The sequence below is a fragment of the Anticarsia gemmatalis genome, chromosome 30 (genome assembly GCF_050436995.1).
Source record: "Anticarsia gemmatalis isolate Benzon Research Colony breed Stoneville strain chromosome 30, ilAntGemm2 primary, whole genome shotgun sequence".
Taxonomy (NCBI): Eukaryota; Metazoa; Arthropoda; class Insecta; order Lepidoptera; family Erebidae; genus Anticarsia; species Anticarsia gemmatalis.
In genome coordinates, this window is record NC_134774.1 from 1,600,677 (window position 1) to 1,619,055 (window position 18,379).

Consider the following 18,379-nt stretch of genomic DNA (forward strand, 5'->3'; position numbering starts at 1 on the left):
GATCAGCTACTTTTGGAGCTGACTGTACTATGTGTCTTATTTACACAGTGTCTGTACATATGTCACGAAGTTATTCACAAAAGCACTTACTTGCTGTCATATTATATTTGGCTTTAAATTACAGGTAAATAAGTATTATATAAGTATACGGTATATATAAGCTGCTTGAGGTACATAAATAGTGTCCGACCGAGTGTCCGGTTTTTTACCGAAACGAAAATTTCGGTTTAGTTTCGTTTTCGACAACAAACTTGCCGAAACTACGTGGCTATTATTTTGTGGCGTATTATAGTATAGTATACATTGCTATAATAATAAGACATGTACAGTCAACTTGGGTAACTTTGAATCATTTGGGTAACATTGAACGTGGGAATTTGAACTAATTTCGATTATATTTTTCATATGAAACCAACACAATTGATAAAAGTTTGCAAAACTAAAATAAACCTTTATCAATTGTGTTGGTTTCATATGAAAAAATTATCGAAACTAGTTCAAATTCCCACTGTCAATGTTACCCAAATGATTCAAAGTTACCCAAGTTGACCTTAAGTGAATACTAAAATAATTTAATTACACTTAAATTCCAAGCTCTGGTAGTAATATGTAATTTTGATTTATATATAAATATTAATATAAAATTATATAAAAGATTGCTATACAAAGTATATTCGATGTTTTAAGTTCAAATGAAACTTGAATATCTTATAGCCTGAAAACATGAAAAATATACAAAAAATAATATAAGTTTCTAAACAAAAATGCTTTTTTTTATCTTAAAACTAGTGATCTTTTAATATATCACATTGTATTAGACACAGTTTTAAAAGGTCTTAAGTATACTTAGATTATAAACGATTTTATGCCACGTTTCTACATATTTATGCCAGTTCTATACAAATTTATGGCAATTTTCGACAATTTTTGACAAATTTATGCCATGTTTTTACAAATTTATGCCGTTTTAGGACAAATTTATGCCAGTTCGCTACAAATTTATGCCGTATTTCGTCATATTTATGCCAGGTTTCTACAAATTTATGCCATTTTCTACAAATTTATGCCAGTTTTCTACATATTTATGCCATTTTTCTGCTTAGAACAATAATTTTAGCTCTTACTTTTTTAAGGTTTACTTAGAAGATGTTTACTTTGACATTGAAAATCATATTTTTTAATTATTTTGGTGATAGTCAGGGGTCGGTTGATATAATCACTTAAACCTTCTTAGTCGCTCTTTCTTTCTTAAGAGGATGATTTCAATAACATGAAAAAGACATACGTTTTCATTTTCTTAGAGTTACTTAAATTGTGTAATGTCAAGTGTCTTAGGGTTACTTAAGGGATGATTACAATAACATCGAAAATCATACTTTTTAATTGTTTAGGTGACAGTTAGGGTACTATAAATTGGAATAGTCACTAAAATCTTCCTTTTAGGTAGATTTATTGCAATTTTTTTCATACGGTTTTAACTTAAGAGATGGTTATTATAACATCGAAAATCATACTTTTAATTATTTAGATGCTAGTTAGAGGACGATTGGAAAATTCACTTAAACCTTCTTTATGGCTATTTTTGTAGCTCCCTTCCTTAGGAAGATGATTACTATAAACATGAAAAAAACATACTTTTTTATTTTCTTAGAGTTTTAAGTGTCTAATGTCCGCGATGTCCCCTCAAGTGGCGTAGAGCGCATCTGGCGGCTGTACCCTTAGCGATGCGATAGTTGCGTCCGACACCCTTGAAAGTCCCGCGCCCGAATACTTCGACACAAACGCGGACGCGACGGCCGTCCGCTAGACGCTCAGGTTTACTAGAAAGAGAGAAAGAATATTAGAATTTATGTAGCAAACAAAAATTTTTTTGTACTTTTAAGCGATAAATACTATTTTTATAAAGACAACTCCCGGACTAAGAATTGATCTTGCGTCGCGGGGACTTTTACAAACATACAAACAACGGACACAAAGTATAACCAGAACCGAAACAATTATTTGTGGATCGCACAAATAATTGTTCCGTCTGGGAATCGAACCCACGACCTCCCGACGCAATGGTAGCGACGTGGTGACCAATACCACTGCGCCTCGGAGGCAGTCAAACGGACCACCAAAAATTGTATATTTCACTCTTTTATAATAAAATACTCAGCTTAAAAAGCAATAACAGCACTTCGTTTAGAAGAATAAAAAAAAGTCCCTCTACTAAGATTTATAAGAGTCCCAAAAGTCCCAAAATTGTTAGCCAAAAGTCTTCTACTAAAGTGATAAAACTCACCCAAACTTAGCTGTATCGGGTTCAGCTTCGAGTAGTTCTCGAACAGGTGACTTAGGCGCGGCCGCACTGAATGCTTCCAACTCAGCGCCCATTAGATTCACGTACGATTTCCAGACGGCGCCGAGGGACATACCTGTAGAGAAAATAATAAATAAGTAAGACAAAGATGAGTCATAGGTTATTGATAAGTGTCTAATAGAGTATATTGTAGATAAAGTAAATTTAATTTTCAGTTTTATAGCTCACTAGCTGACCCGCGCAACTTCGCTTGCGTCACATAAGAGAGAATGGGTCAAATTTTTCCCCGTCTTTGTAACATTTTTTACTGGTACTCTGCTCCTATTGGTCGTAGCGTGATGATATAGCCTAATAGCCTTCCTCGATAAATGGGCTATCTAACACTGAAATAATTTTTCAAATCGGACCAGTAGTTCCTGAGATTAGCGCGTTCAAACAAACAAACAAACTCTTCAGCTTTATAATATTAGTATAGAAGCTTGCGTAATAATATTTCTCACCAGAATCTAAGAATATAGCTCCAGCAACAGACTCGAACAGGTCACCCAGCGCTTTGGGCACCTCGACGTCTTCTGCTTGCTCCATTTCATCTTCTTGTATCAAGTAATGCTGTAATACATACATATTTATAATACAGTCCCACTGCTGGGCAAAGGTCTATTTTATTGTTTTTAAACAACTCCCGCACAAAGAATTGCTCTTGTGTCGCGGGGACTTTTACAAACATACAAACAACGGACACAAAGTCCAACCAGACCCGAAATAATTATTTGTGGATCGCACAAATAAATGTTCCGTGTGGGAATCGAACCCATGACCTCACAACTCCATTATAGCGGTGTGGCGATCTTAACCACTACAATATTTTACATTCCTTCAAGAACTGTGTCAAACAACTGTCAGACATGTCATTCATCACGATGTTTTCCTTCACCGTTGTAACAAGTGATCATCTATACTATCTATCAATAATATCTCGGGAACTACTGGTCCGATTTGAAAAATTCTTTCAGTGTTAGGTAGCCCATTTATCGAGGAAGGCTATAGGCTATATATCATCACGCTACGACCAATAGGAGCAGAGTACAAGTGAAAAATGTTCTCTTATGTGACGCAAGCGAAGTTGCGCGGGTCAGCTAGTTATTTATAATACACATGTGGAGGAACGAGGTGATCATGTTCCTCCAACACAAAGGGAGGATCCTCCGACCAGGCGAGGTGATCGTGCCTGGTGGGCCTAGGCTGCCCGACTGTTGTAGTCGGGAACTTGTATATATAGTCAGTTGCAGGGCAAACTTCGATAGCGCGATTCAGGACTTGTGACGTCAGTCACACTGCGCGTGGTGGTTGGTTGTGCGCTGGTCCCAGTAGATGTCGCTACACACACATCACTTGGACAAGTCATTGGTGTGTTTGTATAATAATGCATTATTTATATAAATAATGATCACTTGTTATAACGGTGAAGGAAAACATCGTGATGAATGGCATGTCTGACAGTTGTTTGACATCGTGCTGAAACCTTGCATGTCTGAGAGTTGTTAAAAACTTAGTTTAAAATGAGTAATCTAGTTGTTCATACTTACTTCTTCACTAATAGAATGTCCATTCTCCTCCTGTATTTTGACGTATTTAGTTAAAACCTCGTTCAAACCGGGCGACATGTGTCTAAAGTACCTGAAAATAAAAAGTTTTTAAGTGAAAAAGAAGCATGGGCCAGTAAACGATCTGTGGGTCAAGCAAACTTTGACGCGGTCATTCCATAGATGGGTGACCGCATAGTGATATTTGAACTGAGCGTCTTCGTGCTTCGGAGGACACGTAAAAAGTCAGTCCCGGTTGTCGTCAAATAAGATAACAGTCGTTAAGCCACGTCAAAGGCTGCGGCTTGAACAACTTTGACACTAGGTTGACCACTAACCATACGACAAACAAACATATACTACAACTAGCTTTTCCCGTAGTTTGTGACTTAGGACTGCCTCGCAGGGCACGTAAAAAGTCGGTCCCGGTTGTTGTCTACAAAGATAACAGTCGTTACGCCACGTCAAAGGCTGCGGCTTGAACAACTTTGACACTAGGTTGACCACTAACCATACGATAAGAACACTTACTTATGGAATCCATGCCTGGCAGCTAAGGTAGCGAATATAGTGTTATTGACTAAAGCTGAGCGAAGGTCTGTGAGCGCGCCGGGCGAGTGACGCCGCGGGTCTTCGTATAAGTGACGGGTAATTAGGTAATCTGAAACAAATATATTTAATTAGTAATAATAACGGCTGCTGAATTTCAGGTCTCGAGTTCGATTCCTTAGTCATGGGTTCGATAGTCATGGGATCGTTAGTCATGGGATCGTTAGTCATGGGATCGTTAGTCATGGGATCGTTAGTCATGGGATCTTTAGTCATGTGATCGTTATTCATGGGACCGATAGTCATGGGATCGTCTAGTAATGGGATAGTCAAGTCGGAGGATCGTGTAGCCATGGGATCGTCTAGCCATGGGATCGTTAGTCATGGGATCGTCTTGTCAAGGGATCGATCAAGTCATGAGATCGATCAAGTCATGGGATCGTCTTGTCATGGGATTGTCAAGCCATGGGATCGCGTTGACATGGGATCATTAGTCATGGGATCATTAGTCATGGGATCGGTCAAGCCATGGGATCGGTCAAGTCATGGGATCGGTCAAGTCATGGGATCGGTCAAGTCATGGGATCGGTCAAGCCATGGGATCGTCTTGTCATGGGATCGGTCTAGCCATGGGATCGTCTTGTCATGGGATTGTATTGACATGGGATCGGCAAGTCATGGGAGCGGCTAGTCATAGGATCGTTCTAGTCATGGGAGCGGCTAGTCATAGGATCGTTCTAGTCATGGGATCGTTTTGAGCACGGGTTCGTGTTGCCAGGGGATCGCTTAAGTCATGGGATCGCTTAAATGATGGGATCGTGGTGTCGGCAAGTCATGGGGTCACTCCCAGTCATGGGTTCACTCTTAGTCGTGGGGTCACTTCAGTCATGGGGCCACTCCTAGTCATGGGGTCACTCGTGTCACGGCGGTGGGGTCATATAACACACATACCTAGTATGGCGTCGCCGAGGAACTCGAGGCGCTGGTAGCAGTCAGTGAGCCGGTTGCTGTGATGAGAGGCGTGGGTCAGCGCCTGCAGCAGCAGCGACCGGTCCTTGAACCTGTACTGCAGAGTGCGCTCCAGACCGTCGTAACCTGACTGACCTACACTCTCAGTCATGGGGTCACTCTTAGTCATGGGGTCACTCTAAGTCACGGGTCACTCTCATTCATGGGGTCACGTGTCATGGGGTCACTACAGCTATGGTGTCACTTCAGTCATGGGGTCACTCTCAGTCATGGGGTCACTCTTAGTCATGGAGTCACTCTTAGTCATGGGATCACTCTCAGTCATGGGGTCACTTCATTATGGTGTCACTCTTAGTCATGGGGTCACTCTTCCTCATGGGGTCACATGTGTCATGGGGTCACATGTGTCATGGGGTCACATGTGTCATGGGGTCACATGTGTCATGGGGTCACTTGTGTCACGGCGGTGGGGTCATATAACACACATACCCAGTATGGCGTCGCCGAGGAACTCGAGGCGCTGGTAGCAGTCAGTGAGGCGGTTGCTGTGATGAGAGGCGTGGGTCAGCGCCTGCAGCAGCAGCGACCGGTCCTTGAACCTGTACTGCAGAGTGCGCTCCAGACCGTCGTAACCTGACTGACCTACACTCTCAGTCATGGGGTCACTCTTAGTCATGGGGTCACTCTAAGTCACGGGTCACTCTCATTCATGGGGTCACGTGTCATGGGGTCACTACAGCTATGGTGTCACTTCAGTCATGGGGTCACTCTCAGTCATGGGGTCGCTTTTAGTCATGGGGTCACTCTCAGTCGTGGGGTCACTTGTGTCATGGGGTCGCTTGTGTCACGGCGGTGGGGTCATATAACACACATACATAGTATGGCGTCGCCGAGGAACTCGAGGCGCTGGTAGCAGTCAGTGAGCCGGTTGCTGTGATGAGAGGCGTGGGTCAGCGCCTGCAGCAGCAGCGACCGGTCCTTGAACCTGTACTGCAGAGTGCGCTCCAGACCATCGTAACCTGACTGACCTACACTCTCAGTCGTGGGGTCACTCTTAGTCATGGGGTCACTCATCGTCATGGGGTCACTCTTAGTCATGGGGTCACTCTTAGTCATGGGGTCACTCATGGTCATGGGGTCACTCTTAGTCATGGGGTCACTCTCAGTCATGGGGTCAGTCTTAGTTAAGGGGTCACTTGTATCATGGGGTCACTCATGGTCATGGGGTCACTTTCAGTCATGGGGTCAGTCTTAGTTAAGGGGTCACTTGTATCATGGGGTCACACTAAGTCATGGGGTCAGTTGTGTCACGGCGGTGGGGTCATATAACACACATACCTAGTATGGCGTCGCCGAGGAACTCGAGGCGCTGGTAGCAGTCAGTGAGGCGGTTGCTGTGATGAGAGGCGTGGGTCAGCGCCTGCAGCAGCAGCGACCGGTCCTTGAACCTGTACTGCAGAGTGCGCTCCAGACCATCGTAACCTGACTGACCTACACTCTCAGTCGTGGGGTCACTCTTAGTCATGGGGTCACTCATGGTCATGGGGTCAGTCTTAGTTAAGGGGTCACTTGTATCATGGGGTCACTCATGGTCATGGGGTCACTTTCAGTCATGGGGTCAGTCTTAGTTAAGGGGTCACTTGTATCATGGGGTCACACTAAGTCATGGGGTCAGTTGTGTCACGGCGGTGGGGTCATATAACACACATACCTAGTATGGCGTCGCCGAGGAACTCGAGGCGCTGGTAGCAGTCAGTGAGGCGGTTGCTGTGATGAGAGGCGTGGGTCAGCGCCTGCAGCAGCAGCGACCGGTCCTTGAACCTGTACTGCAGAGTGCGCTCCAGCCCATCGTGACCAGACTGACCTACACTCTTAGTCATGGGGTCACTTCAGTCATGGGGTCACTCATTGTGGTGGGGTCACTTCAGTCATGGGGTCACTCTCAGTCATGGGGTCACTCTTGGTCATGGGGTCACTTTCAGTCATGGGGTCACTCTCAGTCATGGGGTCACTCGTAGTCGTGGGGTCACTCTTAGTCACGGGGTCACTTCAGTCATGGGGTCACTCTCCGTCATGGGGTCACTCTTGGTCATGGGGTCACTTGTGTCACGGCGGTGGGGTCATATATCACACATACCCAGTATGGCGTCGCCGAGGAACTCGAGGCGCTGGTAGCAGTCAGTGAGGCGGTTGCTGTGATGAGAGGCGTGGGTCAGCGCCTGCAGCAGCAGCGACCGGTCCTTGAACCTGTACTGCAGAGTGCGCTCCAGACCGTCGTAACCTGGCTGACCTACACTCTGTCATGGGGTCACTTCAGTCATGGGGTCACTCTCAGTTATGGGGTCACTCTCAGTTATGGGGTCACTCTTAGTCATGGGGTCACTTGTGTCACGGCGGTGGGGTCATATAACACACATACCTAGTATGGCGTCGCCGAGGAACTCGAGGCGCTGGTAGCAGTCAGTGAGGCGGTTGCTGTGATGAGAGGCGTGGGTCAGCGCCTGCAGCAGCAGCGACCGGTCCTTGAACCTGTACTGCAGGGTGCGCTCCAGACCATCGTAACCTGGGAACAAAGAACGCAATATATTATCCTACTAATATTATGAATGTAAAAGTTTGAGAGTATGTATGTATGTTTGTTACTCTTTCACGGAAATACCACTGAACCGATTATGATTAAATTTGGTATGTAGGTAGCTGAAGACCTAGAATAACATATAGGCTACTTTTTATCCCGGAGGGATCGGGATTTACACGGGATAGGTTTCCACGCGGACGAAGTCGCGGGCGGTCTCTAGCATTAAATAAATATCATTGGACAACTCACACACGGTCATCTGATTCCAAACTAAGTAGAGCTTGTACTACGGTAACCAAATAACTGATAAACATACTTATATAGATACTAGCTGACCCGCGCAACTTCGCTTGCGTCCAATAAGAGAGGATGGGTGAAATTTTTCCCCGTTTTTGTAACATTAATTACTGTTACTCCGCTCCTTTTGGTCATAGCGTGATGATATATAGCCTATGTCCTTTCTCGAGTATGAAAGTATCTCCATACCAAATTTCATGCAAATTGGTTCAGTAGTTTTGGCGTGATTGAGTAGCAGACAGACAGAGTTACTTTCGCATTTATAATATTAGTATGGATAGTATGGATTGTTACTTATGTATTAAGTGTACGACTTACCAGAGAGCATTTGTTCCAATTCCCCTTCAGGGTCTTCTATATATCGGAGTAGCGGTGATGGAGGGGCCTTCAACTCACCGAAGATTGGCTGCAAACATACAACAAATTATCTATCTCTATGTCATAAAAAATAGTGTGAAAACAATATTAGGTCGGAGAAAAAGTCTTTACGCATTATAGTATGTATGAACTTTTGCAAACTTTTATTAATTGTGTTGGTTTCATATGAAAAAATAATCGAAACTAGTTCAAATTCCCACTGTCAATGTTACCCAAATGATTCAAAGTTACCCAGGTTGACTGTATCTATGCTAATATTTGTTAGTTTTAACGCGCTAATCTCAGGAACTACTGGTCCGATTTGAAAAATTATTTCAGTGTTAGATAGCCCATTTATCGAGGAATGCTATAGGCTATATATCATCACGCTACGACCAATAGGAGCTGAGTACGAGCAAAAAATGTTACAAAAACGGGGAAAATACGCATTCTCTTTTATGTTGCAAGCGAAGTTGCGCGGGTCAGCTAGTAAGTAATAATAATACCTGCATCCAAACTCCGTTTTCATCTTGATAAGGTTGTAGCGAGCCGACCGCTCGTCCCGGCCAGGACCAGTCATCATCAGGGAACACCTCCTGCTGTGGCTGAGGGTCTTCGTCTTCGGAAGAACATTCCGATGATGATGAGCTGGTGCGCTGGCGTTTAGGGGACTCGGGGGCTGGGGGCGGCTGGGGGGTGTAAGATAATATATAAATGTTAATGATTCTATATTAATGTGGTCTTCGACGTTCTAAGGTCAATGACCTTGACCTTTTAGAATGTGATCGTGATTGACCTCTGACAATGACCTTGAACTAAATTAAATTATGTTTAAAGTAGTCGTAAATATTGTTTGGTGATATGGTCATGAGAGTCACCTTATGGGGTCACGGGAGTTATCTTGCTTATTCGGGGGTCACTTTATGGGTCAATGAGATCATACCAAGGATATAGTGGATAGCGTATGATTACTGGGGTCACAAATCTATAGGAACCCCCAAATGTCTTAAGGTCACTTTAGGTTACACATACTATTAGTCTTACATAGTTACTTGAAGTGGCATAGGGGTCACTTAAGGGAGCATTAGGGTCACTTGAGGCTGTCATTGGGGTCACTTTAGGGGACATTGGGGTCACTTATGGACCAAAAGGGGTCACTAGTACAAACAAAATATTTAATGGGGTCAAATAAGGGGTCACTCACCACACTATCAGTCTTATGCGCAGCCACATGCTTCACATAAGGATGGTCAGAGTCCAGGGGCACGCGGTGGCACGGCAACACTTTGATCCCCAGCCACGACATGAACAGCAGTGCCCCTCGGGGACCACACTCCAAGAGATATGCCCCTATGAGGGCTTCCACGCAGTCCGCTATAGACTTATCTGTGAAAAGAAGAAAATATTTTTAAAACATACATATATAAAATCACGCTTTTTTTCTCATATAGGTAGGCAGAGATCAAAGAACGTCACTTGGTACGATCCTTACAAACTTCCCTTGCTTCATTCACATACATACATGTTGGCAATAAAAGTGTATATTTTTAGTACTAAACAATAAACGTTCATAATTGAGAACAACGCCATCTAGCCGAGTTTAGTTGAACTAGCAAGGTAACAGCTTGATTTTTTTTATAAGCTCTGGCCTATACGATGAACCCCCGGTTTCTGAGGTTCATTTAACGGTAGTTTATCTATTCAAAACTTATTTTTATATGAGTTTAAACGCTATAGGTAAACTACCGCTAAATGTACCTCAGAAATCGGGGGTAAGAAATTTTCTATTATAAATAGGAGTACTTTGCTGACCAGAGAATTGAACCTGAGGCCTATTGATCAACAGCCGGATACAATACTGACCACACTACAGTATTATAAAATATTTTCAATAGTAGTCCGGAGTTTGGTAACGTGCCCGGTATATGACAATAGACTCCCTATTACATGGGACTAACATTGTTAATGGTGAAACGTGGGTGTATTTCATAATCAAAATCAAATCATTTATTAATTTAGGTCAAATATTGCCACTTATGATAGTCGTTACAATTACTGAATCTACCACTAGCTCGGAAAGGGGGTAGAGCCTTATGAGAAGAGCTAGCTAGAATCTCACGGCTACTCGCTCAGGACTCACGGCTTTACGTGCTCTCCGAGGGACGAAGGTCTTCGACCTCAACTTCCCAACTCCGGGCAATCTCAAAGAAATTCTTAACAGAAAATCTCAGAAAAGACTTTTTTTGGCCCGACCCAGAATTCGAACCCGAGACCTCTCGCACGGCAGCCGCATATACTACCGACCGCGCCACAGAGGCAGTTAAGGAAAATGAATATAGCTAGGTTACATACATACACCAGTGCCTACACCTTCGGGTATAACAGTCGTAATAATACTCACCCGGTATACTGTGTTGTGTGATCAAATTGTACGGAATGAAACACCCTGTAGCGTCTAACGGCATGTCTGGATTCAACGCGTCTAATTGTGGATCACCCTGTAAACAAAAAAAATATTAAGTAAGTACCATTTATATAACTGCACGTTTGGCGCAGTGGTTAAAGTGGTCACCTCGCAGCAATGACCGTAGTACCGCGTATTGTGGCTTCCAATCCCACCCGGGACAAATATTTGTGTGATGAGCATGAGTATCCGTTCTGAACCTGGTTGTTAATGTATCTATATAAGAGAGAGTGTAGAGTTTGTTTGGTTGACCGCACTAATCTCAGGAACTACTGGCGTGAATTGAAAACATATTTGAGTGTTGGGTAGACTATTTATTGAAGAAGGCTGGAGGCTATATAACATTGTTACGACCAAAAGAAGCAGAGTACCAGTAAATAAAAATTACACAAACGGGGAAAATTATGAGCCATTCTCTCTTATGTGACGCAAGCGAAGTTGCGCGGGTCAGCTAGTTAGAAATAAAATAATATCTTCTATTCCATTTAAAAAAGCACATGGAGCATTTACCATAGCCATAATAGGGTAAAAACAAGTTATTCGTCGATTCTGAGAGAAATTGTATTTAGAATTAGGGCGCGTTCCCACTATGTCGTGACGACAGATAATCGTGTAGTTTTAAGTGTCGTGGCTTATATGTTTAAATGGAAGTGTTCACATATAGAACGACACAACTTACTGTCGTCTACGACATTTTTTGCAGTGACGGCAGATTATCGTGACAGTGGGGACTGCTAGATACGACAGTCACTAAACGATAAATTTTTTTGACGAACAACAATCGTTAGGGCGCGTGTAGTTTTAAGTGTCGTGGCTAATTATAATGGAAACAGCTGGAGACGACAGTCGTCCAACGATGAATTAATCGTTACGACATAGTGGAAACGCGTCCTTACAGCACTATTGTGTTATTAGTGCAATATGCATATAACAGGTACTTACATGAGCACTGGGGTGTAACGTAGGGGGCGGTTTGTGGCAGGGAGGTAGCCAGTTATCGTGAGGTTCAAACTTCGATGCTATCATGCGCGCGCCGAGACGTTTGTTGCGACCCAGACGGTACAGGTTGAGGTTCGATACCTGGGGGAGGACAAAATAGTTTTATATTAATAATAATAAACTGTAAAATATGGTCATCATCAGCCGAGCCTTTCTTCCAAACTATGTTGGAGTCGGCTTCCAGTCTCACCGGATGCAGCTGAATAACAGTGTTTTACACGCAGCGACTGTCTATCGGACCTCCACAAACCACCCTTATCTACAAAACTACTGTCATTTAATTTACCCTCCACCAACATCTAACTACTTACTAAAAACTGAATTCTGTTAGTCTACCAGTAACCTATGTATGTATATTTTCGTAATATAATCTATTACTATGAAAAATGATATCTAAATCGATATAGTCGTATAACTATGAACGCGTCACTAAAGAATCGCTGTAATTTTTCCTGGAGATTACCATTAGACGACAATTTAGTTAGACAGTCTTGCTGAGGAGTATCGTGTTATAACCCAAGTAACTGTGTTGTGGAGGTCAGATAGACAGTCGCGGCTTGTAAAACACTGGTATTCAGCTGCATCCGGTGAGACTGGAAGCCGACTACAACATAGTTGGAAGAAAGGCTAGACTGATGATAATATTTAATATATAATAAGTATATATTTACCTGTTTACTCCGCATATGACTTAGTTTCCCCTCATGCACAGTAGGATGTGCGCAGTACAAATAAGCAGTTATAGCGAATTTTAAGAAACTGTCGCCGATCGTCTCCAATCGTTCCAGGTTTATACCGTCGTTAGCATTGGACATTGTTAATGCCTGAAATATTATATGAAATTGTATATTTAAATAACTAACCGGTTTCTGAGGTACATTTAGCGGTAGTTTATCTATTGTTTGTTTTGTTTGTCGTATGGCTAGTGGTCAACCTAGTGTCACAGTTGTTCAAGCCGCCCGAGAGGCCTTTGACGTGGCTTAACGACTGTTATCTTAGTAGACAACAACCGGGACCGACTTTTAATGTGCCCTCCGAAGCACGGAGACGCCCAGTTCAAATACCACTATGCGGTCACCCATCTCTGGAATGACCGCGCCAATGGTTGATTAACCCACAGATCGTTTACCGACCGGTGAGCGCAACTGGCTATGAGCGGCTCAGTTTATCTATTTAATAGCGTTTAAACTCATGTAAAAACGCTATTGAATAGATAAACTACCGCCAAATGTACCTCAGAAACCGGGGAATAAATAGTTATTTTACGAGAGATCAAAGTTACTAAAGGTCATAAAGTGTGAAGTTTATGAAAAGTCAAAGTTTTGAACGGTCAAACTAATGAATCGTAAGTCATAAATGGTCAAAGTGGAGAATGGTCAGACATGAGCAATAAGTCATTAACGGTCAGAGTATTAAATAGTCAGTCATTAACGGTCAAAGTGATTAATAGTAAGTCATTAACGGTCAAAGAGATTAATAGTGAGACATCACTGGTCAAAGTGATTAATAGTAAGTCATTAACGGTCAAAGTGATTAATAGTCATCAATGGTCAAAGTAATTAATACTCATCACTGGTCAAAGTAATTAATAGTGAGTCATCACTGGTCAAAGTAATGAATAGTCATCACTGGTCAAAGTAATTAATAGTGAGTCATCACTGGTCAAAGTAATGAATAGTCATCACTGGTCAAAGTAATTAATAGTCATCAATGGTCAAAGTAATTAATAGTGAGTTATCACTGGTCAAAGTAATTAATAGTGAGTCGTCACTGGTCAAAGTAATTAATAGTCATCACTGGTCAAAGTAATTAATAGTCATCACTGGTCAAAGTAATTAATAGTGAGTCATCACTGGTCAAAGTAATTAATAGTGAGTCATCAATGGTCAAAGTAATTAATAGTGAGTCATCACTGGTCAAAGTAATTAATAGTGAGTCATCACTGGTCAAAGTGATAAATAGTGAGTCATCACTGGTCAAAGTGATTAATAGTGAGTCATCACTGGTCAAAGTAATTAATAGTGAGTCATCATTGGTCAAAGTAATTAATAGTGAGTCATCACTGGTCTAGGTAATTAATAGTGAGTCATCACTGGTCAAAATAATTAATAGTCATCACAGGTCAAAGTAATTAATGGTGAGTCGTCACTGGTCAAAGTAATTAATAGTGAGTCATCACTGGTCTAGGTAATTAATAGTGAGTCATCACTGGTCAAAATAATTAATAGTCATCACAGGTCAAAGTAATTAATGGTGAGTCGTCACTGGTCAAAGTAATTAATAGTGAGTCATCACTGGTCAAAGTAATTAATAGTCATCAATAGTCAAAGTAATTAACAGTGAGTCATCACTGGTCAAAGTAATTAATAGTGAGTCATCACTGGTCAAAGTAATTAATAGTGAGTCATACTGGTCAAAGTGATTAATAGTGAGTCATCACTGGTCAAAGTAATTAATAGTGAGTCATCACTGGTCAAAGTAATTAATAGTGAGTCATCACTGATCAAAGTGGTTAATAGTGAGTCATCACTGGTCAAAGTAATTAATAGTGAGTCATCACTGGTCAAAGTGATTAATAGTGAGTCATCACTGGTCAAAGTAATTAATAGTGAGTCATCACTGATCAAAGTAATTAATAGTGAGTCATCACTGATCAAAGTAATTAATAGTCATCACTGGTCAAAGTGATTAATAGTCATCACTGGTCAAAGTGATTAATAGTGAGTCATCACTGGTCGAAGTCATCAATGGTAAATCTTGTACTGTAATCGAATAACTGATAAACATACTTATATACTTGTAAATACATACTTATATAGATACATTAACATCCAGGCTTAGAACAGATACTCGTACTCATCACACAAATATTAGTCCCGGGTGGGATTGGAACCACACGCGGCGCTACGGTTATCGCGGTGACCACTTTAACCACTGTGCCAAACGTGCAGTTAAATAAATATAGTATAGAAATTTACCTGTAAAATAACACTAGGACTGGGCCCCGGATGTCCTTCCAACTTCGGTTGAAAATCAAAATCGAACTCCCCACCCTTCTTCTCAGCATAATAAGGTCCAAATTCCTTTGCATTTTTACAAATATCTTCATAACACTCGCTTTTGTCAAAACCGACATTCACAATTTTCTCATTAACATAATTTTCGGAATCTATATTAATATCTTTCATAGAAAAGCAGCTCAATTCTTTAATTTTTTCATCTGGCAATTCGCTTTTTAGTTTATTCAGCAAAACACGTTTATTTTTTTCTATGCTGGCTATGTCTATTTGGCCGTTTTTTATTTTAATTTCTTGGGTACTATAAGGGAATAGTTCTTTAAGTGCTCTCTCAGTATTGAGTGTAGAATCTGAGTGAGGTTTTGAGTCTTTGTTTTCTGGTAAAATGTGGTTTAAAGGGTCAGTTTGTGGTATTAAGTGTCCATTAGCGATTATTTCTTTTTTGTGGCTGTCAACTGACGCGCGGAATTTTTGTATATACTGAAACAAGGATATTATATTAGTGTGATATTATACTAGCTTTTACCCGCGACTTCGTCCGTCACCTGAATTTTCCCATGGGAATGCCTCATTTTCCCGGGGTAAAAAGTAGTCTTTGTCCTTTCTCGGGTATCAAAATATCTCTATACCAAATTTCATGCAAATTGGTTCAGTAGTTTAGGCGTGATTGAGTAACAGACAGACAGAGTTATTTTGAATTACCTAAGGAAAACATATTGCCTGAAGTTTCTAAGTGTTATAATGATCAACCAAACCAACAATTAGACATTTGTCTATGAGTATACTAATACTAGGTGACCCCCGTAACTTCGCTTGCGTCACATAAGAGAGAATGGGTCATAATTTTCCCGTTTTTGTAACATTTTTCACTGTTACTCTGCTCCTATTGGTCGTAGTGTGATGATATATAGCCTATAGCCTTCCTCAATAAATAGACTATTCAACAGTATAAGAAATCTTGGTTTCGCACCAGTAGTTGCTGAGATTAGCGCGTTCAAACAAACAAATAAACAAACAAACTCTTCAGCTTTATAATATTAGTATAGATTGTCTCAAAAATGCAACAGATTTTATTGACTCAGCCGATAATCAAACTACCATACCTGTTCGGGCGCTACTCCGTCGCTCATGAGCTGTACATGTGTGTCTCTGTCTATCACATCGTCTGTCTCATTCGGCGCCGGAGCTGGATTCACCTTCTTTCTCCCTTCCACATCCACTGCTTCGGCCTCGTGAGCCGTTTTGTATTCTATACGGACTCCCATAGCCACTGTTGTAAGAAAAAATACTTATTAAATAAATAAAAAAAAAAGAGGCGCCCATAGCCAGTTGCGCTCACCAGTCGGTATACGATCTGTGGGTTAAGCAACCGTTGGCGCGGTCATTCCATAGATGGGTGACCGCATAGTGGTATTTGAACTGGGCGTCTCCGTGCTTCGGAGGGCACGTAAAAGTTGGTCCCGGCTGTTATCTACTAAGGTGACAGTCGTTAAGCCATGTCAAAGGCCTTCGGGCGGCTTGAAAAACTTTGACACTAGGTTGACCACTAACCATACGATAAGAGGAAGAAGAATAAATAAAAAATATAACCCACTAGCTTTTAGCAGTGATAGCCGAGTGGTTTAAGTTAGTACCTCCCACGCAAGTGGTCGCAGGTTCGAATCCGAGGCAACACATCAATGTCTTTTAGAAGTTATGTGTGTATTAGAAATAATTATCACACATCACTTGGAAAAGTCATTAGTGTGATGCCTTGGGTACGAACCCTGGGTACGAAAACAAGGTGGGTTTGTAAAGATCGTATCAAGAGGCGGAGTTTGGTTGCTGCCTACCCCAGTGGGAAGAAGTCGTAATGTCTGAATTTTTCTAGTCATAAAGTTTGAAAGGCAACCAGTCTTGCCGGACGTGTTATAACCCAGTGTTGTGGAGGTCAGATAGACAGTCGCTGCATGTAAAACACTGGTATTCAGCTGCATCCGGTGAGACTGGAAGCCGACTCCAACATAGTTGGAAGAAAGGCTAAGCTGATATAATAAGTATGTATTTATACTTACTATTAGTATTTCTGTGACAACAAAATCCATTCTCCGTGTCATCTTCGCTGCCTTCATAGTCCAAATCCGTATCATCAGAATCTAAATCACTGTGAAACAAACAAAAAAACATTATATTTATATTGTAATAGCTCTTTCGACCGCGATTTCGTCCGCATGTACTTTATAATCATTATAGAAAAAGACAACTCCCGCACTAAGGAATTGCTCTTGTGTCGCGGGGACTTTTACAAACATACAAACAACGGACACAAAGTACAACCAGACCTGAAACAATAATTTGCAATGGTAGCAGCGTGGCGTCCTTAACTACTGCGCCACAAACGGAGAGACAGTTGAGAATAATCTAATTTAGAAATAGGCCAATTGGACTTTGTCCAAATCGGGAATCAAACCCGAAACCTCATGATTAGCAGTCTGATGCAAACCGACTACGCACAGTGGCTGTATTTTAAATCCTACTAGTATTATAAATGCGAAAGTTTGTGAGTATGTATGGAAGTTTGTTACTCTTTCACGCAATTCTACTAAACCGCTGAAAATCCAGAATAACACATAGGCTTTTTATCTCGGAGTTCCCGAGGGATCGGGATTTACATGGGAAGGGTTTCCACGCGGACGAAGTCGCGGGGGCCTCTCGTTTTAAATAAATTAACCAACTTACCTAGACATATAGGAACAATCGCTATCGACCATAGAGTACATTCTAGAAGGATTGTATTGATTGTATTTAGGCTTTGTTATCGGATCACACCAGTTTGTACCACCTGTGAACAAGATAATATATTACAAATAACATGATGATGATAATGATATGTGATGATGATGGTTGATGATGATGGGTGATGATGATGATGGGTGATTATGGGTGATGATGATGATAATGATGATGACGGGTGGTGATAATGATGATGGAAAATGGTGATGATGATGATGGGCGATGATGATGATGGGCGATGATGATGATTGATGAAGATGATTATGATAAGTGATGATGATGATAGGTGATGATGGTGATAGGTGATGATGGTGATAGGTGATGATGATGATAGGTGATGATGAAGATGACAGGTGATGATGATGATGGTGGTGGATGATGATGATGATGGGTGATGATGATGATGGGTGATGATGATGGGTGATGATTGATTATGATGATGATGGATGATGATGATAATGGATTATGATGATTGATGATGATGATGATGAT

The 18,379-nt window shown here is 41.6% G+C and overlaps 1 protein-coding gene across 1 annotated transcript in view; it reads right to left on the minus strand.

The window, feature by feature from the left end:
* Window positions 1-438: 438 nt before the first annotated feature.
* The window catches only part of Dcr-1 (Endoribonuclease Dcr-1), a 55,487-nt gene continuing 37,546 nt past the window's right edge, over window positions 439-18,379 (minus strand). The window contains exons 29-44 of the mRNA XM_076133971.1: window positions 17,834-17,936; window positions 17,170-17,258; window positions 16,219-16,385; window positions 15,077-15,595; window positions 12,770-12,922; window positions 12,042-12,179; window positions 11,037-11,133; window positions 9,840-10,021; window positions 9,142-9,324; window positions 8,597-8,684; window positions 7,823-7,966; window positions 4,417-4,546; window positions 3,889-3,979; window positions 2,803-2,911; window positions 2,285-2,417; window positions 439-1,820 (exon numbers count right to left, since the gene is read on the minus strand). Of these exons, the coding sequence (XP_075990086.1) occupies window positions 1,664-1,820; window positions 2,285-2,417; window positions 2,803-2,911; window positions 3,889-3,979; window positions 4,417-4,546; window positions 7,823-7,966; window positions 8,597-8,684; window positions 9,142-9,324; window positions 9,840-10,021; window positions 11,037-11,133; window positions 12,042-12,179; window positions 12,770-12,922; window positions 15,077-15,595; window positions 16,219-16,385; window positions 17,170-17,258; window positions 17,834-17,936 (2,483 nt within the window). The 3' untranslated portion in view covers window positions 439-1,663. The remainder of the gene's footprint in view (window positions 1,821-2,284; window positions 2,418-2,802; window positions 2,912-3,888; window positions 3,980-4,416; window positions 4,547-7,822; window positions 7,967-8,596; window positions 8,685-9,141; window positions 9,325-9,839; window positions 10,022-11,036; window positions 11,134-12,041; window positions 12,180-12,769; window positions 12,923-15,076; window positions 15,596-16,218; window positions 16,386-17,169; window positions 17,259-17,833; window positions 17,937-18,379) is intronic.